This window comes from Trichoderma citrinoviride (assembly GCF_003025115.1).
Source record: "Trichoderma citrinoviride strain TUCIM 6016 unplaced genomic scaffold BBK36scaffold_20, whole genome shotgun sequence".
Taxonomy (NCBI): domain Eukaryota; kingdom Fungi; phylum Ascomycota; class Sordariomycetes; order Hypocreales; family Hypocreaceae; genus Trichoderma; species Trichoderma citrinoviride.
The window spans coordinates 193,812-213,919 of record NW_020194728.1 but is presented as its reverse complement, the minus strand read 5'-3'; the positions used below and the strand labels follow the sequence as shown (position 1 = coordinate 213,919).

At 54.8% G+C, this 20,108-nt stretch overlaps 9 protein-coding genes across 9 annotated transcripts; 4 read left to right on the top strand and 5 right to left on the bottom strand.

Annotated features, from left to right (window-relative positions):
• Positions 1 to 514: 514 nt before the first annotated feature.
• Positions 515 to 1,309, bottom strand: BBK36DRAFT_1130604 (putative ras small monomeric GTPase; the record flags this gene model as incomplete). Its single annotated transcript, XM_024891856.1, has 1 exon — positions 515 to 1,309. The coding sequence occupies one exon, from the start codon at positions 1,307 to 1,309 to the stop codon at positions 515 to 517; it is 795 nt and encodes a 264-aa protein (XP_024745287.1).
• A 4,029-nt stretch (positions 1,310 to 5,338) lies between these two features.
• On the top strand, positions 5,339 to 7,287 carry BBK36DRAFT_1136683 (glutamate decarboxylase; the record flags this gene model as incomplete). The annotated part of the gene is made up of 5 exons (XM_024893067.1): positions 5,339 to 5,419; positions 5,518 to 5,630; positions 5,706 to 5,993; positions 6,057 to 6,101; positions 6,160 to 7,287. The coding sequence occupies exons 2-5, from the start codon at positions 5,553 to 5,555 to the stop codon at positions 7,282 to 7,284; spliced, it is 1,536 nt and encodes a 511-aa protein (XP_024745286.1). The 5' UTR covers positions 5,339 to 5,419; positions 5,518 to 5,552.
• Positions 7,288 to 7,875: 588 nt separating this feature from the next.
• BBK36DRAFT_68786 (ARM repeat-containing protein) lies at positions 7,876 to 10,275 on the top strand (the record flags this gene model as incomplete). Its single annotated transcript, XM_024898524.1, has 1 exon — positions 7,876 to 10,275. The coding sequence occupies one exon, from the start codon at positions 7,876 to 7,878 to the stop codon at positions 10,273 to 10,275; it is 2,400 nt and encodes a 799-aa protein (XP_024745285.1).
• An 887-nt stretch (positions 10,276 to 11,162) lies between these two features.
• Positions 11,163 to 11,876, top strand: BBK36DRAFT_1130523 (hypothetical protein; the record flags this gene model as incomplete). Its single annotated transcript, XM_024891851.1, has 1 exon — positions 11,163 to 11,876. The coding sequence occupies one exon, from the start codon at positions 11,163 to 11,165 to the stop codon at positions 11,874 to 11,876; it is 714 nt and encodes a 237-aa protein (XP_024745284.1).
• Positions 11,877 to 12,796: 920 nt separating this feature from the next.
• Positions 12,797 to 13,387, bottom strand: BBK36DRAFT_8845 (hypothetical protein; the record flags this gene model as incomplete). The annotated part of the gene is made up of 2 exons (XM_024898579.1): positions 12,797 to 13,027; positions 13,091 to 13,387. The coding sequence occupies 2 exons, from the start codon at positions 13,385 to 13,387 to the stop codon at positions 12,797 to 12,799; spliced, it is 528 nt and encodes a 175-aa protein (XP_024745283.1).
• Positions 13,388 to 13,884: 497 nt separating this feature from the next.
• Positions 13,885 to 16,098, bottom strand: BBK36DRAFT_1136682 (Gpi1-domain-containing protein; the record flags this gene model as incomplete). The annotated part of the gene is made up of 4 exons (XM_024893066.1): positions 14,968 to 16,098; positions 14,441 to 14,902; positions 14,267 to 14,367; positions 13,885 to 14,201 (listed from the first exon to the last, which is right to left on the bottom strand). Exons 1-4 carry the CDS (start codon positions 16,001 to 16,003, stop codon positions 13,887 to 13,889), a joined length of 1,914 nt encoding a protein of 637 aa, XP_024745282.1. The 5' UTR covers positions 16,004 to 16,098.
• Positions 16,099 to 16,350: 252 nt separating this feature from the next.
• On the bottom strand, positions 16,351 to 16,814 carry BBK36DRAFT_62025 (phosphatidylinositol glycan, class Q; the record flags this gene model as incomplete). The annotated part of the gene is made up of 3 exons (XM_024898377.1): positions 16,351 to 16,416; positions 16,497 to 16,589; positions 16,695 to 16,814. 3 exons carry the CDS (start codon positions 16,812 to 16,814, stop codon positions 16,351 to 16,353), a joined length of 279 nt encoding a protein of 92 aa, XP_024745281.1.
• Positions 16,815 to 17,651: 837 nt separating this feature from the next.
• Positions 17,652 to 18,156, bottom strand: BBK36DRAFT_1130589 (UPF0203-domain-containing protein; the record flags this gene model as incomplete). The annotated part of the gene is made up of 4 exons (XM_024891855.1): positions 17,652 to 17,804; positions 17,880 to 17,953; positions 18,018 to 18,055; positions 18,116 to 18,156. The coding sequence occupies 4 exons, from the start codon at positions 18,154 to 18,156 to the stop codon at positions 17,652 to 17,654; spliced, it is 306 nt and encodes a 101-aa protein (XP_024745280.1).
• A 550-nt stretch (positions 18,157 to 18,706) lies between these two features.
• BBK36DRAFT_1189849 (hypothetical protein) lies at positions 18,707 to 20,010 on the top strand (the record flags this gene model as incomplete). Its single annotated transcript, XM_024896641.1, has 3 exons — positions 18,707 to 18,898; positions 18,979 to 19,248; positions 19,312 to 20,010. The coding sequence occupies 3 exons, from the start codon at positions 18,707 to 18,709 to the stop codon at positions 20,008 to 20,010; spliced, it is 1,161 nt and encodes a 386-aa protein (XP_024745279.1).
• Between the last annotated feature and the right edge of the window lie 98 nt (positions 20,011 to 20,108).

Here is a 20,108-nt window from a genome sequence, read left to right as displayed (position 1 = left end):
GGTCCAAGTGACCAAGTGATTCATTCAAAATCCGAAGCTTGTAATATGAGAGAAAGCAAGTCGGAACGTTGCTTTTGAGAGATTAGGTTAGAGTAGGCCTGCGGGGAAGCAGTTATGCTGCAAGATATACATGACTCTTTTTATACATGACGCTGTTAATAACACAAAGATAAAAAATAAAATAAAAAGGAAAATAACAGACCTGCTTGTCCCTCCGACTAACGATGCTTTTTGGCCCGAATATCATATTCTCAACCCTGACGCCCGCCATACGTATGTATCCATGTGGTATCTGTGAACAAGGACCGAAATGAGAAACACGGAAAAAAAAATAACAAATAACATAAGAAAAGATATGCCCCCAATTGATCGACAAGCAGTGGAAACAAACATGTGAAGAACGAAAAAAGGGAGGAAATGTCTGAATTGGGAAAATGAAAGGCTTTGGTCCCGTCTTTGGCACTCTTCTCCCTGCGAACTCGTGTCGACACAATCCCAGCAATTCGTCTTGTCGTCACCAACACCGCAGCTTCTTCCAGAAGCCGCCCTGCCCGCGGCCGACCTTGTCCCCGTTGATCATGGGTCCTCGGACGCCCGGCCCGCGCTTCTCGTCGTCTTCGCCGCCGGGCAATGGTGTGAGGGGCTTGGTCATGCCGCGGGCGCTCATCTCGGTGTTGTCGAGGACGCCCTCCTCGGCGAGGCGGCGGCGCTCGACGACGCGCTTGACGATGAGGGCAAACGTCTCCTCGATGTTGACCTCGAGGCGGGCGCTCGTCTCCATGAAGCCGGCGCCGTGGCGGCGGGCCCAGTCGAGCCCCTGGGCGGCGGGCACGGCGCGGCTCTCCTGCAGGTCGCACTTGTTGCCGGCGACGATCTTGACGGGCGGGACGGTGCTGGCGCCGGCGCCGGAGCCGGTGTAGGCCGGGGAGATGCCGGCGGCGCGGGCGCGCTCGGCGTTGTCCAGGCGCACCTCGGCCTCCATGTCGATGAGCTCGTCAAAGTGCTGCAGGGCGTCGAGCGAGTCGCGCGACGTGATGTCGTAGACCATGAGGAAGGCGTCGGCGCCGAGGTTGGACGACGCCCACATGCCGCGGTACTCCTCCTGGCCCGCCGTGTCCGTCAGGCAGAGGTGGTACGTGACGCCGTCGATGACGCGCGTGACGCTGTAGTTGTCCTCGATGGTCGGGTCGTAGTCGGACGTCCAGGCGGAGCGCACGAGGCGCAGCGTGATGGACGACTTGCCGCAGCCGCCGTCGCCGCAGATGGTGATGGAGATGGGCACGGGGGCCTGCGTCTGTGATGATGCCATGGCGTAGGTTTTGGATGTTTGTGTTTGTGTGTGTGTGTGTGTGTGTGTGTGTGTGTGTGTTTGCTGTTTGTGTTGTTGCGCCGGGATGGAGGAGAGAGGGAGACGAGAGAGGGCTGGGCTTTTGTGCTACCCGGACGGGAGAGATACGATTTGCAGGCAGCAAAGGGTTGGAGAGAGCGAAGACGGCAGAGGACGATCGATGATGTTCAAGATGTCTGTCGAAGGACAGGGTTCGTCGGTTCAAGCGGGCAGAGAAGCAGAAGCCCCGAATAAGGTAGTATGTTGCAAAGGAGTGGTGGTGTATGCAAGGTACGAAGTTTGTTCCGCTTATCAAGCTCGGCAGTTCACGTCGACTCGCTCGCTGAAGGAACAAGAGCACGGGGAAAAGAAGAGACTGGCAGAGAAGTGAAAGTAGGAAACGAACAGGGCAAACGAGAATTAGTTCAAGGCACAATTGTAAAGAGGGGAAGAGTGTTAAAAAAAGGAAAGAAGAAGAAAAGCAAGGAAAAAAGGAAAGAAAAAGATGGGATTTTCAACGCCAACACGAGAAAAAGACGGCTGTACCTTTCGAACGAGTACCACCACAAGGCTCAGGGACCCGCGTTCTGGATCGTGAGCAACACACACACTTCACAGATTACTACTACTAGCACCAACCGCCCAGCTGCAGGTTGAAATCGTCGTTATTATTGGCAAGCTACTGCTGCAGCTTTGATGAATGGGCCTGGAAATCTGGGGCTCGGGGATCCCTTTGCGAATCCACTCACCGGCAGATAGGTAGTACCTACTACTGCTAGCACTATCTAATCCTGGATATGTTGGGCTAACACTCTTGACAGAGGGAGGGAGAAGAGGCCTTTCTCAGCCGCTGGTACCTCCGTACGAGTAGTACTTGGTAAAAGGCAGCGGCAAAGATAGGCAGAAGAAGAGGGAAAAAAGGCACAATGCAGGGATTCATGAGAGCTGGCGGGCCTGTGGAGGCGAAATTTTGCATGGCCCAGAGAGGACAAGGAGCGTCAAGGGGTCCGGGGCAAGCGAAGCCAAGGGCCGGGATCAGGGGATGCTCGTGGCAGGATTCTGATATTGGACGGGACGGGTTGGGTGGGATTTTGGGGGCTTTGGTAGGGCACGATGCCAGCTGGAGATTTCAAGAGGCTTGAGGGAGGAGCTGTATGATGCCGCAGAGAGAGACAAGAGGTAGATGGACGGAAGCAGGGCATAGTTTTAGGGGGGTTTGTTCTGACAGCCTTCGATCTAAAGGGGGACGAGAGACCAGCTGAGGAGAGCACACACAAGCAAAAGCTTTCAACTTGAACAGTCATCAGCTCGCCCTCCTCTGTACAACGGAAACAGACCGAAAAGAGAAATGCAGATGCAGCCTGAGCGCTCGTGAAGAGCGGAGAGGACACACGGGCCAGGGGTTTACGCTGCAGGTGGCATTTGACATCTGTTGACTCCGTCGTCGTCAAGAGCCGCCAGACGGCTTTTCAGCAGCAGCTGGGCATCAATCCGACTCTGGCGTCGTGCATCGCGGGCAATTTCGCTCGTCGCCGACACCGACAAGGGTTCGGAGCTGCTAGGCGAGAAGACGCTCGGGGCAGGTCCCCGCCAATTTGTCCCGTTGCAACTGAAGCTTAGCTTGATGGGACGAGGATGAAGCCTGTAGGGGGATGTTGAGGCTGGTGGGCGGGTTTGATTGATTGATTGGAAATGCTCCGGGATGGGGGGTGGGATTGGATGGGATTCGTTGGTTGGTGGTGGTTGATGCTTTTTTGCGTGTGAGTCCTGTAGCTGCGTGGTGATTGATGGGTTACTTGCAGGGAGACAGTTTGATAGAGTACCTACGGAGTGCGACTGCATCGTGACAGGTGTCATTGCAGAATAATCAACCTATATTGTACTCGTAAGTTGCTTGCTCTTTGCTCTTCGCTGCCTGGTTTCTCATTATTTGTTCCTTTGACTCTGTGACTGTGTAGACGTACTGATGAGTAGCAGTCAGCCATTTGAGGCTGTGATAGCGGCATCCCTGCCTGCATACAGGTGCCTCCATCACTGGCACCAGCAGTTGCATTCCATCGACGCCTGTCATTTGACGTTTAATCACGGCCGTTGGTTCTGTGTGGAGCCCCTCCAGGGGAGCTGCAAGTCATGGGCGTCCCTGGACGCTGGAGCTTCTGCATCAATCGGCCAGATGCCGCATCACCTTGGCAGTATCAGAATCTCGAGGCTCGCAATCTTGGTAGCCAATGCGAACCATGTCTGTCTTTTTCCGGCGACCCGGGAGATAGATAAACATAGTAACTATGCTGTATCCCTCGTATTCAAGGGGCCAAAAGGATATGGATGACATGGATAGTATATCCGTGGTAAGCAATGTAATTGGTAGAACAACCTTTTTGACGTTGACACCTGCTTGAGGCCCATCATGCATGAACCCATCGTGGATACAAGAAACGAAGCATCCGAGTCCGAGTCAGGCAAAACTCCGATGGCTGTAGCCGACGACATAGACATTACCCCTCGCGTTAGCAGGAACACAGACAACGATTTCTTTGAGCCTTTGTTGCATGATGAATACAAGATCAAGATCACCGTCACATGCCAATGCTCATGACTCCCTACCCTGCAACGCTGCTACAGTCAACTCAAACCCGTGCTGTGCTTCCCTTGCGTTACTCGGGCATGATCAATCTCGCCAAAGAACAGATGGTCTTGCAGATGCTGCCTGTGCGCCACGGCAACGGTTCACTCTACTTTCGCTAACGCCCTACCTCGACGCGGGATACACCGACACCGGCATGTGTCAAGTTGTTGGGGCTGGGATGCAATGCCGCTTGATCCAGATAAGCCGTTGAGATGCCTTCCAGTTCTCTGCCGTCCCGTCTGAGACGAAACCATTTACGCCCTGACGCCCCAGGACTGGCCCTATGGACACGAGTACCGCCTTCACTACCGAGCGTGCGCCCGGATGAGTGCGCATCAAACAGCCCTGTGACGGCTGAAAGGAACTTTGTCCAATTCACTGCGTGGAGGTATTAAGTTGACAGCCGCCTTTGAGACTGGGCATGGAACATGGCACCAAGTCGTCATCATCTTCTATGAGTCCGGCAGCCGTGATGAGCGATGCGACTGTATCGTGCTGTTGGTCGTTTATTGATGCAAGATCAGCAAGGCTGGTCGGGAACCTCCGTGTCGTTGCAACGCCGGGCTGATGCATAGAATACCTACTTGGGATGCTCATGGAATCAATACTGCATCTATAGCGCGATGCAGCCTGCTCTTGGCCAGGACGGAGTCAATACCAGTAGTACCAAGGTTTGTATGGATATGTAACAAGTGCGATTCTCAAGGCTTGCGCTATCAATCAGATGCGTTTCTCTTTTGGGCGTCGAGCCACGATATCACTGGTCGCCTGTTTCGCACACTCGTCATGTCTTGTCTCACTGGGATCTCGTGAGTGGCTGGAAAGACTTGCCATGATCGTCTTACTCGCATGTGAATGTCGTTTGGCATGGCCCAGCATGACGGCCTTGTACCAAATGCATCCATCTTATAAGACGAGGCTGTCATTGCCAATGATGATGAAGCCATCGTCACCCCCATCAGCGACCCACCATAGGTAAGGTAGGTAAGCAAAAGATTCAATGAGATCCGGAATGTCGCCTCAACTCTGAGCGGCATTGAGCCAGAGCCTAGCACGCATCTTTAGCCGCCAAGTGCCAACTCATCCACGTCGCGACGAAAGAAAAATTTCCCGACAGGCCGAGGTATGGGAAAACGACAGAGGACAGCTCAATGGCGCAATTGGGAAGAAGAGGTCCAGGGTGGCTCAAGTCACTAATGATGGGTTGTCGATGCGGCAAAGGCTCGGTTGACTGGGTATTTACCATACCTTTGTTCTGGATAGGAAGAATGATGTTGATTCGAGTGAATTGTTCCTCCATCTGCAGTGCATCTGCCTTGGATTGCCTCGTCGGCTTCGTTGGTTCGCGTCAGGCTGGCTCAGTATTAGCATTGAATGTCGCTGCTCCCGTGCTGCCTTTTACCTGGTAGATTCTGTCATCCTCGCCGCCTCTTCGCAAGTCGAGGCTGAGCGAATTAGTAAATAAAGAGACGGTGGCTCTTTTAGTGTCTGATTCTCCTTTGGATTTTTTTTTCTATTATCCCTCCTACTCTCTCGACAACAAGGCCAACCGCTTTTGTTCTTCTTTGCTTCCGAAAGTAAAATAAAAAGTCCCCTGCCATGACTGCCACAGGCAACGGCCTCACCAGCAACGGCGAGCCTCAACTCCAGCTGAACAGGGCTGTGGAGACTGCCGATGTACGATCCATCAATCCTGACCGTTTTCGGTCCCCTTTGCTTTTTGGCTGGAGAACTAATTTCGCTACTTTATAGCTCCTAGAGTCTGTTCAGCAGCTCATCATTCCCTTCATCAAGGCTGCCGACGATGCCGCGGCCGACAAGGTCACGGGGAATCTGGGCGTGAATGCCAACGGAGAGCCTCACAACGTCCTGATTGACTCAAGAAAGCCGTCGGATCTGGTCGCCAGGCTAAAGTTCCTTCTGCCGGAGGAAGGGCTGGGTAAAGATGGCCTCTTGCAAACCATCGAGAGGCTGCTCAAGTACAGCGTGAATACCTGGGACCAAGGGTTTCTGGACAAACTCTACGCGAGTAATACTCCAGTAAGTGTCTTTTTTTACATCAGTTGCCTACCGTATGGACCCGACGCTGATGGACACTTTCAGGTGGGAGTTATCGCCGATCTCTTATTGTCTGTTCTCAACACCAATGTAAGTCGTATCTCTGACTCATGCACTGCCTGTCCTAATCGACCAACTCCTTCTCAAGCTGCACGTATACAGCGTCTCGCCGGCTTTGACCGTCATCGAAAAGACAACCACCAGGGCATTTGCCAATCTCTTCAACTTTGATGGGCAATTTGCCGGCGGCGTCTCATGTCCCGGAGGCAGCGGATCCAACCTCACATCTCTCATCGTAGCCCGCAACACGCTGTACCCGCAAAGCAAGACCGGAGGCAACGGCAAGCATGACTTTGTCGTCTTCACAAGCGCACACGGCCACTATTCGGTGGAAAAGGCCGCCATGACGGCCGGCATGGGCTCGTCCGCCGTGTGGGCGGTCCCCGTCGACGGCGAGGGCCGGATGAGGCCGCAAGCCCTCCGAGAGCTCGTCCTGCTCGCCAAGAAGCAGGGCAAGACGCCCTTGTACGTCAACACGACGGCCGGCACCACGGTCAAGGGCTCCTTTGACCCGTTTGAGGAGATTGGCAAGATCTGCAAGGAGTTTGGCCTGTGGATGCACATCGACGCCAGCTGGGGCGGCAGCGTCATCTTCTCCAAGGCGCAGGCCTGGAAGATGAAGGGCTCGCACCTGGCCGACTCGCTGACGGTGAACCCGCACAAGATGCTCAACGCCCCCTGCACGTGCTCCCTGCTGCTGGGCCCGGACGTGCGCATCTTCCAGCGCGCAAACAGCACTTCGGCGGGGTACCTCTTCCACGGCGGCGGCGACGAGGAGATTTGGGATCTGGCGGACCTGACGCTGCAGTGTGGCCGACGAGGAGACGCCCTCAAGATTGCCCTGGCTTGGGTCTATTACGGCGCCAAGGGTTTCGAGCGGCAAATCGACCACGCTTTTGACATGGCCAGCTACCTATACAAGCTCCTGGACGAAGCCGGCGACTATGTCATGGTCTCGACGAACCCGCCTCCCTGTCTCCAGGTCTGCTTCTACTCGGCCCCTGGAGGCAAGTTGCCTTCTGACAGGAAGGTGAACACGCTCAGAACGCAGCAGATTGCCCAGGCGCTCATTGGGAGAGGGTTCATGGTCGATTACGCCCCCGGCGACCACGGCAGCTTCTTGCGTGTCGTGGTCAATCTGCAGACGCTGGAGGGAACGGTGGAGGGTCTCGTCAAGGCCATGAACGAGCTGAGCCAGGCAATTCCCCTCTGAAGACGGACCGGGCATTCCACTGAAGTTGAAGAAGGTGGTTGTTGGATAGAGTTTTACGTTTCATGGTTTATTGGCATTTAAAACGCATATACTACTACTTATCGAACCTTGTAGGAATTTTGGCATAGACTTTTACAGGATATTTATGAACACTTGCTCTATACGAACCTCGCGATATGTATGTATGCTGTACGGTACTTGGGTACCTAGTCAAGTTAAGGTGTCGAATACTAGCCACTCCCTGCCTTGCAGTATACATGTCAGCATGCATATATCTATCTTCTTCCATCAAATTTTACAGGCTCATCGTGCGATTTCTAGAACCCGCTCTCCCAGTCGGTTTCTCAAGAGATCAATGTTCTACTGATGCTTCACCACCGCATTCTGTCGAAGCGCACCCCAGCTCTCCACTCCGCTGCATATGTGACCCCTGTCAATTGCGCTAGCTGCGATAAGATCTTATCAACGACAATCTTCCGTCCAAGAAAAAAAAAAGTTCCAAAACTTCATCTCAAGCTCCCCCCCCCCGTCTTTCTCTTTCTCTGTCGATTTCCCCACACAATTCTTTGCCGAAATCGCCCTGCAACCACAATGCCCAAGCCGCGAACAAAACGAGGCGCCGTGCGCGAGGAGCGCAAGCGCAAACATTCCGAAACTGCCAATCCCAACGCCCACGAACACAAGCGCCAGCGCCGAGACGATGACGAAGGCGACTACAACAACACCAACGACTACAGCACTCACTACCACAACGCAAATGGCGAGGAGGAGGACTACGGATCCTCGCATCACCAGGGCGGTGGTGGTCCCGGCGAACGCGAGTTCTTCGGCATGCTGGCCGACGACGAGCAGGAGTACTTCCGACGAGCCGACGAGATGCTCGAGCTGAACCAGTTCCCGACCCCCGAGGACCGCGACATGTTCCTGCAGAGCGTCTACCGCGAGGCCAGGGGCAAGGAGCTCAAGATCGCCAGCAGCCAGTCCTGCTCGCGGCTCATGGAGCGCCTGATCCAGCTCGCCAGCACCTCGCAGAAGAAGCAGCTGTTCGAGGCCTTTGGCGGCCACTTCCTGTCGCTGGTGCAGCACCGCTTCGCCAGCCACTGCTGCGAAGCCCTCTTCCTCCGGTCCGCCGGCGTCGTCACGCAGGAGCTCGCCGGCTTTACCGGCTTCGTCATGGACACCAAGGGCGCCGACGTCGAGGAGCAGCAGCCGGAGGCGTCCATGGAGCACCTGTTCCTGGCCACGCTGGACGAGCTCGAGGGCAGCCTGGGGTACCTCATCACCGACCGCTTCGCCTCACACACGCTGCGGGTCCTGTTGCTCGTCTTGTCCGGGATGCCCCTGGAAGAACAATCATCGCGGACGCTGCTCAAGAGCAAGAGGAAAGAGAAGATTACAGTGGTTGGGTCAACAGAGGCGGATGCGCAAAACCGCGGCAAGCGAGCTGTGCCGGCATCCTTCATCATGGCGGCCAACAAGATTATGCGGGATTCGGTGGAAGGGATGGACGCCACGGCGATTCAGGTCCTGGCCAAGCACCCCATTGGCAACCCGATCCTGCAGCTCATCTTGGAGCTGGACCTGACGCTCAACAAGGGTGAGGCCAAGGCCAAAGGCGAGGATGGGAACGCTGGCGATGCCTCGCCTTCTCTGCTCCAGAAGCTGCTCCCTGGAGCCCCTAAATCTCTATCTGATGGCTCTTCTGCGGCCTCCGAGTTCGTCAACGGCATGATCTACGACCAAATCGGCTCCCGGCTCATCGAGACCCTCGTCACTCACGCGCCGGGAAAGATCTTCAAGGCGCTCAACCAAAACATTTTCCTTCCTAGGATACAGGGCTACGTCCGCAACGACATCTCCTGCTACCCGGCCATCCGGGTACTGCAGCGGCTCGGCAAAGATGATCTCGCCAAGGCCGTCGATCAGATTGCGCCGACCGTCCCACAGCTGGTCTCCAAAGCAAGATACAACGTCCTGTCGACCCTCTTCGAGCGATGCGCGGCCCGAAACATCAATGACGAAATCAAGAAGTTAATGAAGGGCCTGAAAGAGGGCTGCGGCAGTCAACCCGCCGACCTAGTCATGACATTGTGCTCTTTATCTGCCAGCGAAGAGGAAGAGCAGAAAAAGAAGAAGGATGTACAGCAGGTGACCAAGAACCAATACGCCGTCCAGTCTCACGGCGCCAAGCTGTTGACCACTCTCCTATCCATCCCCGGCCCATCCAAGGCCGTCCACGAATCCATCCTCGCCTTGCCATCCGACCTCGTCCTCCGCCTCGCCAACACCTCGCTGCCCACCGTCACCGTCCTCACCACCGCCATCGCCACGCCGTCTTCCAACTCCGTCTTCCAAAAGGGCCTCGTCAACACGCTGATGCCACACATAGCCGACCTGGCAACATCCCAGTACGGCCACAACCTCATCAACGCCATCGCCGAGATCCCCAGCAAGGGCAAGGACTGGAGCATACCCCAGCACATCAAGGACAAGGTCATGACCGCCCTCGCGTCGCACGAGCCCCAGCTGAGAGAGTCGTGGATGGGGCGGAGCGTCTGGCGGACGTGGAAGGGAGACATGTGGAAGACGCGGCGCTTTGACTGGAAGAACTGGATGAAGGAGCTTGACGAAATCAAGGCGCCGGCTGCGGCTGCGCCCAAGAACAAGGGCGAAGTCAAGGCCAACGGCGAGAAAAAGACGGCAAAGGAGGAGGAGGCGGAGGAGGATGCTGAGCAAAAGGACGAAAAGACGGATGAAGTTGCGGAAGACGTAAACGGAAACGGCAACGGCAACGACGAAGCTGCCGCCGTCCGAAAAGAGAAGAAGGATAAGAAGGACAAGAAGGCAAAAAAGGAAAAGAAGGAGAAGAAGAAGAAGGCGGAAGAAGAAGCGGGAGAAGGCGGCGAGGCGCAGGAAAAGAAGAAGAAGAGAAAAGAGAAGAAGAAGAAATCCAAGGACGGCGACGTCGAGATGGCTGATGCCGAGGAGTGAACGAACCACCCGCCAACTCGCTCGCCCCGTTTGTTTATAAGTACGGTAGGCCCCTGGAGACGTGCAGTTGGCCTGCCTTACTACCCGATCTGTCGCTCGGCCAGAGGCATGATATCAGATCACTTGACTGCAGCTTGGCATGTTTCGTTTGACGAGACGTTTCTTTTCATGTATGGAATGTTCCTGGGTTTGGTGGGAAAGGGTGCCTGCCTGCCTGCCTCGTTTTGGTGTAGCTTATGTAGAGACGACTCGAAGAAATCCATGTATATCAGACAGCCAATGTATTGAATATAGTTACCTCCTAAGACTATCAGTATCTGCATTCGGCTTTTTTTTTGACTCGTTGACAATCAATAAGCATTTGAGAGCTTCATCCTCATGATGGTGGCAGACCGGGAGAACATCCTCGCCAGCTGCTATCCTTCGAGCCTCATGGCTGCCCATGTGTGCTCCCTTCCATCGAGCTTTCCTTTGCCACCAAACGGGGCAAGCACCCGGCTGGCCCTCTTGCAAAAGAAGAAAACTGACTTTCTATTCAGTTTCAGCTCGGTTCGGCCGGCTAACGACCTCTCAAGCTGAGCAAGAAGTGAGCAATGCTCCCTCTCCGCGCAATGGAGCCGCGCATATTTCCTCGCCGCAGCTTTCGAGGGCACGGCACCCTCCAGCCTCTTCCTACTTCACTCGAATTCACCAAACACACTCGATTCACCGTTTCATCCGCCTTTCAGTAACAGTTACTGCCATACCCATAAATTCAGTGAGCCTCATCCCGAGCCAGCCTCCTTCTCCGAGTTTGCAACTTGCTCCTCGTTATCGTTTCTCTGCATCCGCAGCTAATCTTTCGTCAGATATTCCTTTACTGTATCTTGAACGAACCCCGAGAAAAGATGCCTAGAAAGGGATATGATGTTTCCGGGTCTGCCCCAGGCTCGGCCGCCTCCGAGGCCGCAGCTCGAGCCAAGCAGAGGAGTGCGCCTGGAAACCGCACTCCTCGCGCTGGAACCCCTGCCTTTCCATCCCAACCCGGTGGAGAGGACCAGGAGACCCCTAGAGCTTCTCGAATTGGCGTCCTTGCTGGAAGCGCGCCTCTTGACCCTTCCATGTATTCGCAGAACAACGTCCTTCAGGGCAACAGTGGATTCCCGAGTCAGCAACGCTTCCCTGGAGAGCAGCTGTATCAGAACCCTTTGAACGTCAGTTCAATGCAGGCTGCCAACCAGTCCGTGGCGCCGCCCATGGGCGCTTCCTACGGCCACGGAGCAGCTCTCGGCGCGCAGTCGTCGATGTTCTCAGGAGCTGCGGCCCCAGCTTTCACGGGCCAGTTCGTAAATGTCCCGGAGCGATTCAGAGATGCCACCTTTGGTACTGTGGGCTCTGGAGCACAGCAGCAGCTTTGGAACAGCCACCAGTTCCATGCTTTGCCCGCCAGCCAGCATGGAGTTCAGAGCCGTCCCATCGCTTATCCTAACCCAGAGCCATTCGGCCACGGTCAAGCGGCCACGGGGACCACCTATCACCCGGCACCCGGAGGCACCAACGCGGGAGCTTTTGCATCCCAGGCTGCCGAAGAAGACACCGAGATGACGGACGCCGAAGACTGAACGAGCGAGAAGGAGTACGCCAACGGTCGAAGACCAATGCTGTTGCTATTATAATATGTATGTCATTGCTTTCGCATGGTCCGAGGCTCGAGGTACTAATATTTGTTAGGCAAGGATTAAGCATGTCGTTTGAAGGAATCATACCACATTCAAAGATACCCAGAGAGAGGCTTCGTTTATTAAGCAATGATGGCTTTTAGCAGAATGTGAGTGTTTCTGCCCCTGTTTATTTGCTTTTGTCGTTGTCTGACTTTTGAACAAGGTAGTTGATACGGCAGGAAAGCCACTCGGAAAAGTCGTCTAGAGGTTTCGAAGAAGTTTCATGGATGTATATTAGGCATTATGAGGAAGACAATCAGAAAATGAGGTTCGAATTCGCATATTGAAGATGGTTTTGTAGGAGAAGAGTGTGAGAAGGCAAGTCTGTTGGTGGGTGAATACGTATGCCTGAGGTACAGGCTGACGCCAAGCCTGTGTCGAGGCAGGTGGCATCGTGATCTGTTCAACATGGGTTCGGAGGAAGGCGCTGTCCGATGGCTAGTCCTCGTTGATTCAGCCGTCCAGCTTCTGAGCCTCACCGTTGCTCACCGACAGTGATTCAGCTTGAGGTGACTGTATAGAGCGAATTCATGCCATACCGGAGGCTTCACGGTGAAATACAGGCCACGATTCACATGTTAGACTTTCGATATTGGAGGAGCTGAGGATTCAAATAAGGAGAGGGCACTTCAACTCACTGGCCAGTCAAATGTAGGTTGTTTATACGCGTCCATATCATTCAAGATCTAACAAAAGGGGTATCCAAAGCCAATTTCTTGTAAGGCGATGCCACTCAAAAACAACAAAGATCCGATCAGCCATAACAATTTTCGCCATTCCAACCAGAAGAGAAATCAGAAACCCGAGCAGCCACCAAACCTTCAACCCATGAGCGACTGGCGCCACCCTCGCGAGCTCGCGCGGCTCGAAGGCATGAAATGGCGTCCGAAGGTCAGCAAGGCTCTGAAAGTTCCCTTGCGGACTGGTCCAGAGGAAGCTTGAGGAGCTTCCGCCTTCGGAACCTTTTTCGGTTCCGGAGCCTCTTCTTTCTGTGGAGGCTTCTCCTCCGCCGGAGCCTTTTCATTCTCCGCCGGCTTGGTTTCGAGAGGCTGCTTTTTTCTCACCCGTCAGACAAAAGTCCTGCTGGCAAAAAAGAACTGGTATTCATAACGTACCTTCTCTGGCTGATCTGCCAGACACGGTTGATTCCGGCTGCGATTTCTCGCGGCCCTTTCCCGGCGCCGCTCCTCGAGCTCTGCCAGACTCTCGCGCAGCGTCTCCCTACGCTCCTTCTCGAGAGGCCCGTCGAAGGAGAAGTGGCATATCTCGGTGACGCGGGTCACCGCGCCGCTTGGAGAGGCCACGCGGATCTCTGGGATCCTGGGCCGGCGCGTGCGGTCCGGGTTGATGACGGCGCCCATGTACGCGTCGGCGATTTGGTCGCCGAGGGTGGGCTTGCGGCCGGAACGCATATTTTTTTTTTCGGCAAGCGAGAGCGGCTGAGGGTGTGTGTTATTGAAGAATATGAGACAACAAGATCGTTGTTGTCTGATTGGACTGGGAGAGAATGTGTGTGTATGTGTGCGAAGTAGCGGACTGGACTGGACTGGGGGGGGGGGGGACGGGCCCCTTTCTTATATACATGCGCTGCGGCTTGTTGGGGAACTTGAACGCTTCGAATGGTCAAAGCCCTCTTGCGCCTCGCCCAGCCCCCCTTCTAGACTCGTACTTCAGGTAACGCCACGATGTGCTTGTTAGAGGCCGGTCCGTTGAGGAACACTTCTTAGCCGATATAAGATAGTTTGATGCTGAGTTAAGGTTTGTGTTTCTTTTCGTATGCAAAAGCTACGCGGCCTAGTCCCTAATCGAACAATCTGGCCGGCATATGAAAGTAATTGCTTCCTGGGCGGATGAGTCAAAGAAGAGTTGAAAAAGTTACTTTGTATTATTCGGAGGGATTCTCCTTCGTCCCTACGACCTGGTCCTCCCAAAGCCCGTAGGCCGTTTACCTCCATTCTGCAACTGGGGAATATTGGGCATCTGAAAGGGCTTCTTCTGCGGAATGTCGATTTCCGTATTCACCGCCCGCCACATCTCCCACACGGTGGCCCTCCTCGCCGGCAACATGCTGTACTGCAGACTATACAGATTCTTCCTGTTGATCGGCGGCACAAACTGCCCAGTCACCAGGCAGAGCAGCACACGCGGCGACAGGTAATGCTTGCGGATGCGGTGGGCCATTTGGAAGTATTGGTGGAACATGTCGCGGAAGGGAAGGGGGATGTTCTGCACCGACGAGTTAGAGTTCAAACTTGCTTTTGGGCTGTGAGATTTAGGGCGTGGAGGCTAACCTTGAGATAGATGATGGAAGTTGGGGGCTCATTAAGAAGGTTATCATTAGCGTCGGGGGATGTAGGATAATGGGTATCTCGAAGCTCAAAATGGATGCCGCCTAGCAAGTCCAAGTTAGTCCTCCCACCCCCTAGCACTTTTCCACATGTCATTCCACGACGTCTTGTACTCACCAGGTAATCTGGCCGGATCCTTCAACCGCAACATCAGGGCAAATAGGGGGAAATGATTCAAACAGGACAGCAGCGTATCAAAGCCTGCCTTGAGTGATATGATGATCATCCGAGCAATGGCAAAGTTGAGGTAGAACACCATCACGGTGGGCAGAAGAAAGAAGAGCAAGGTGAACAGGATCGTGCCCACGAGCAGCTGGTCGAGGTCGTAGTCGCACGAATCGATACGATTGCGGAGGACGTTGTGCTTCTTTCCTCGAAACAGGTGAAACAGAGACCGCAGAATGGTGAGCTGCCAGTGGTATATCCTTGCCGACGCGAGATAGAACGAGTAGATGTGCATGGTGAGGACCGACAAGAGGTCGGAGAACATGGCGATGGGCATGCTTGCCCCAGCAAAGGACGAAAACCCTATGAACCAGATAATGTGCGGTAGCATGGGGTTCAGCGTCTCAATGCAGCCTATATCACGCGAGGGCGTGTCAGCTTGCAGAGGTTCCACAACGGTAGCGGATGGCAGGACTTACTCGACCAATAGTCAATGACCCAGAGAAACAAATCGCCCAGAAAGGCAGCCAGTTCACCGTTTAGCTTCAGACCTGCAGGCCACCCCATGAGCCACGATATGCCGCGCTGGAGAGCCTCCACTGTGTAGGTGCGCAGGAGATCTCGGATCTGGTCCGCAACCCAGTCCTTGTGCTCAATGATGTACGAGCCCACAGCCATGCCGATGATGACGTCGTTGGCAACGAGCCACAGACTGTTGTAGAAGCGGATGTAGTCTGGATGGCTGGTCGTGACGCTCGCCCAATTGGCCTTTCGCTGGCGGAGAGTGACGTACTGCATGGGCCAGTAGCAAAACTGCTGGAGGCGGATCTCAATCTGCTGGGCTGTGGCCGAGATGTCTTTGAGGGCGGCGTATCCCGGCTTGGCTCGAAACTCCAGGATGATGAGAAAAATCTCCGCCACCATCCGATGGAAGAGCAGCACGAGGACAAAGGCCTTTTGCACGATTGGAAAGAGGTATACCGAGAACAGGGTCCACAACTGCACGAGCACATAGTTCCGCATTGTCGTGGCCGATTCCACCACCCTCTCCGAGACACTCAGACCTCGCTTCGGCCGCGGGCCCAGCCGTCCCACGTTGTGCTGCAGCGCCTGCTCCAGCTCCCATGACCAGTTGACTTGGTTGACAATCTTGGGCAGCGCTTTGTCTCTGGCCGACGCAACTCGCCTGACAATGCTGTGCTGCTTGAGCTTCTCGACCAGCTTACGCCGGTTCTCCTTCATTTCCTTTTCGAGCTTGGCCTCTTCGCTGTCGTCTTCGCTGCTGGCGACATCCTCGGGCAACGTCCCCTTGTCCCCCAAAGCCAACGCTATCGGATTCAGGGATATGTACTGCATGCCCTTTGGGCGGGGCCTATCGTACAGGATGAGCTGGATGCTGGAAGCCTTGGCGCAGGAGATCCGAGGGTAGCGGCTGTAAGTGCTGGTCTTGGCGCAGACCCATGAAGGGTCAATCGCATCATGAGCTGCCGCATTGGACACACCTAGGACATGCATCGACGAGTGGCCACAGTGCTCGTAAATCCGGCTCGGGGAGTGGGAGCTACTCCGGAAGAAAGTGCCGGACCTGAGATGGAACTCGACATTGTGCGCCTGCAGATGCGGGATGAACGCGTTAGCCACGGGTTTACTTTGAGAAGAAGCGAGGGACGAGGATTGGAAGAGGACGGACATCGACATCTTCGAGGATGGTGACGACGAAAACGTCGAGGGTCGAGTTTCTCCAACCGACGACGACGCCCGTGCGATCAGATTTGCGAATGTCTGTCGGCCAAAACACTCTCATCAACCCATCATGCTCTACCATGACAAAGGATGGTTATCGGCAGGACGAGGCCCAGCACTCAGATTGAGCCTCGTCGCTTGAGCTGCTCTCGCGCAGATATTCCAACTCCAGGATCTCGTGGGTGCTAGCCGTTGGTACATTAGCTTCTTTTCGTTCCGCTGAAGGTCGTGTGGCAGCAGTTGACCGATGTGGCGGGACACATACAAGGCTTGTTTCTCTCCTGGCGAGGAGGGCCACTGGCACAAAGATGGCAAGGTAGAAGGCAGTCAGGACCACAATCCCGCGGGCTACACGCAACTAAAAGCAGACAAGGAAAGACGGACGTCAACGTCAGACAAGTTGGTCCCCCAGGGATGCTGGAAACTGCGAATTGCGACGGCGCAAAGCTGGCGGGCGACTCACGACAACTCCGTATTCCACGGCAAAGATGGCCAGCTCATAGAGGCGAGTAACGAGGTCCCAGCGCGCGGTGATGTAGCCAGCGACGAAGATGCCGAGGGTCACGGTCGAGAAGGGGTGCATAGAGCGTTACTGCGGTCGGTGGGACATGCCGCTGGCCAAGGGGGGGGAGCTGAAGACGGAGGTGCTGGACGGTGCAATTGCTGCTCGCAGTCGTCAAGGTCGCAGGTGCTCGTAGTGAGACGCTGGTTGAGCGATGGCTTCGGGTCTGTCTCTCTGTCTCTCGCGCGCGCGTCGACGTTGGGCGGGATGGTCTGTCTGGACAAGCTCCGCAGTCGCAAGTGACGCCTCTGGACGGTCGACAAACAGCAGAAGCCCGGAGCCGCGAGCTGGGCTTTATACTCGGGGCGGGCGGCGCAATCGATCGCAGGGGAGGGGATTCGCGACGTGTGTCGAGCTGCGGTGCTTTGCTGTCCGTCCAGTTCCAGGTCCAGGTCCAGTCCAAGTTGCAGGTCCCTGTGATGGCACGTAGCCGAAAAGCTGCTGGCTGGTGCTGCAGGGCGAGCAGCTCGTCCACTAAAAAGCCCGCCGCCCACCAAGAGTGGAGGCTCTTGGAGGTGTTTGCGCCGCGCAGCGAATCACGTGGCGCGCAGTTGACGACGATTGCCGCTCATCCATGGGCCTCTGCTTGCGTATCGCCTCGTTCACGATGCCCGCGGCCAGCGAGCTGCATGAGGGTGCATGCTGCTGCGGCTGCTGCGTACGTAGACGTTCACCTTGCAAAATGGTGCGGAAAACGACGTTGCGATATTTATATATGTACACTTCTAAGTTGATCTAAGCTGCAAATACGAGGTTCCAGGTCTGAGCCTCTCTCCGCAAAAGCCAACATCGCATCGTTCTATGGATGGACATGCCCTCTTCCCCGCAAAACGAATCGACGTCAAACCGTGGCTCCATCTACTCTGGACAGCTATTAATACAAACACACGCGTCTTCCGCTGCTTGATTCGTGGACTTACTCTTCGGCGCTGTTAACCTTACGTCGTTGTCCTTGTTGTCTTCCCGAGCCTCGTCGAGAAGCTTATCTATGCCTCGAGACTTCAGTGCAACCTAAATTCACCCGTCAGCCCATGATCAATGAGATGATCTCGTTTCCAGCCCTTGCTCGGCTTGGCAGCTTCGTACACCTAGGCATTTCTGATATTCGTTGAACAAGTCGGCGCATTCCTTGTTGTCCTTTTCCGCTCCACGGAGATACTCTGTGAATGTGTAAGTCAAGTGGAACAGCTGCATGACTTGGACCAAGGGAGCATGTTCTCTCACTTTCGCTATACCATTTTAAAAAGCATGTGTCGTAACGCCTTGGTTTCGTTGTATGAGCTTCATGTAAAACATCGTCAGATGTCAATGAGCACACTTACTCCTTCACCTCGTTACACTCTGGCGCAAGTGATGCCGACATCTCCGTCCAGAATCGGGCGTCCCTGTATCGGAGGTACCGTACAGAGTAGGACAGTAAGATAATCTAAATAGATGCGTCGAGATTTTTGAGATGGTGAAAGCTTCGATAGTTGTCAGATCCTGGATGAAAAAATGCGGCCCTACAAGATCTTGGTCAAGTTGAAGATCACAATGTCCAACTTTCTAATACTGTGCACAGTACGAAGAGCAGCAGCTAAATGCGCATTGCAAGCCTCAGGCTGGGTCTCCACTAAAAAGTTGAATGCGCCGCTTCATTGGCCGCATCCAGCACGTCTCGCCCCGGTCCGATTGGCGGGTTGATCCTTGTTCGCCCAAACCCGAAGCCCCATAAACCGACTGCAGCTCCGGCCCAGCAACAGCCTCACTCGAGTCTCTCCAATCACAATCCGATCGCGTCCCAGACGCGCCTCTCGCAATATCGGCAGCAGCGAGCGCATCGTTATTCAACATCGTATGCATCACGTGTCGCTGAAGCCCAAAGAGACGCCGAATCGCCGCATCTGAATCATCTCCTCATCTCCCCCATCACGATGGCGCCTTCAGCGGCCAAGCTGAAAGAAGCGCTGGTCGAGGGGACCCGGGAGGTGTACCAAGCAGAGCCCGATGGCACTTCCGTCAACAAAGTGCGACGGCACGTTGAAGAAAAGCTCGGGCTGGAGGATGGCTTCTTCACCAGCGATGCGTGGAAGCAAAAGAGCAAGACCATTATCAAAGAACAAGTCGTAAGTCTGACCACTCTTTCAAGCAAACTGCTGCCGCCCCTGCCTGTCTTTTCTGACCCCGCCAATGCCATGGTTCCCAGGACAAATTGCTCGAGGAAGACGCTTCTGAGCCGAAATATGAGTCAGACACAAAAGTTGGCATCAAGCGGCAATCGTCCGAAGTCGAGTCTCCCGAACCTAAGCGGCGGAAGAAAGTATCGAGAGGTGCGAAGAAGAAGGAGGAGTCCGACGTTGATGAGAACCCATCAAAAGATTCAAAAGCCAAGGTCAAGAAGCTGGTGTCTCGTCGCAAGGTAAAGGCGGGTGATTCCGATGACGAAGATGCCAAGCTCGAAGACAGCCCGTCGCCTGTTGCCAGTCGGAAACGAAGCATGAAAGAGGAATCAGATGATGAATCGAAATCTAAGCACAAGGCTGGCGGAGACGCAAGTGTCAAGAAGGGAGAGACATCAGATGACGAGAACAAGCCGTCAGTGAAAGCTCAGCCCGACTCAGGAGCCGAGGATGCAAAGGCGGATGTAAAGGATGAATCCAAGCCCGAGATCAACGAGGAGGACGAGTATTCCGACGTCATCGACGAACCACCGCCTCCAAAGCGCAAGAGGGGCGAGAAAAAGGAGGCCTCATCAAAATCAAAGGCATCCAAATCAACAACCAAAAAGGAGGCTGCCCCGGAGGATCCCAAGGAAGCGGAAATCAAGAAACTGCAATCGCACTTGATGAAATGCGGGATTCGAAAGCTCTGGCACAACGAACTGAAGCAGTACGGAGACAATGCCAACGCAAAGATCCGCCATCTGAAGAAGATGCTGGCGGACGTTGGTATGGATGGGCGGTTCTCCGAGGCCAAGGCCCGCGAGATCAAGGAGATGCGAGAGCTGCAAGCAGATGTCGAGGCTGCTCAGGAGATGGATCGACTCTGGGGAACAAGCTCTGGCGGAAGGGCCAGCAGGGGCAGTACCAAGGCCGCTACAAAGGTAGCGAAGCCGGAAAGCGGAGAGGACCGCGATGACGATGACAATGAGGACGACGAGCCGACTTCTTTTGCTGCGAGACGCAGAAAGGCCCATGCGGATCTGGCCTTTCTAGGAGACGAGAGCGATTCCGACTAGGGACAGCCGACCGCTGGTCATTTATCAAGTGTTTATTTACTCAGGGAGCAGGCGGGATATTCACTGCATGACTCATGTGGCATGGCGTTGGGTTTACG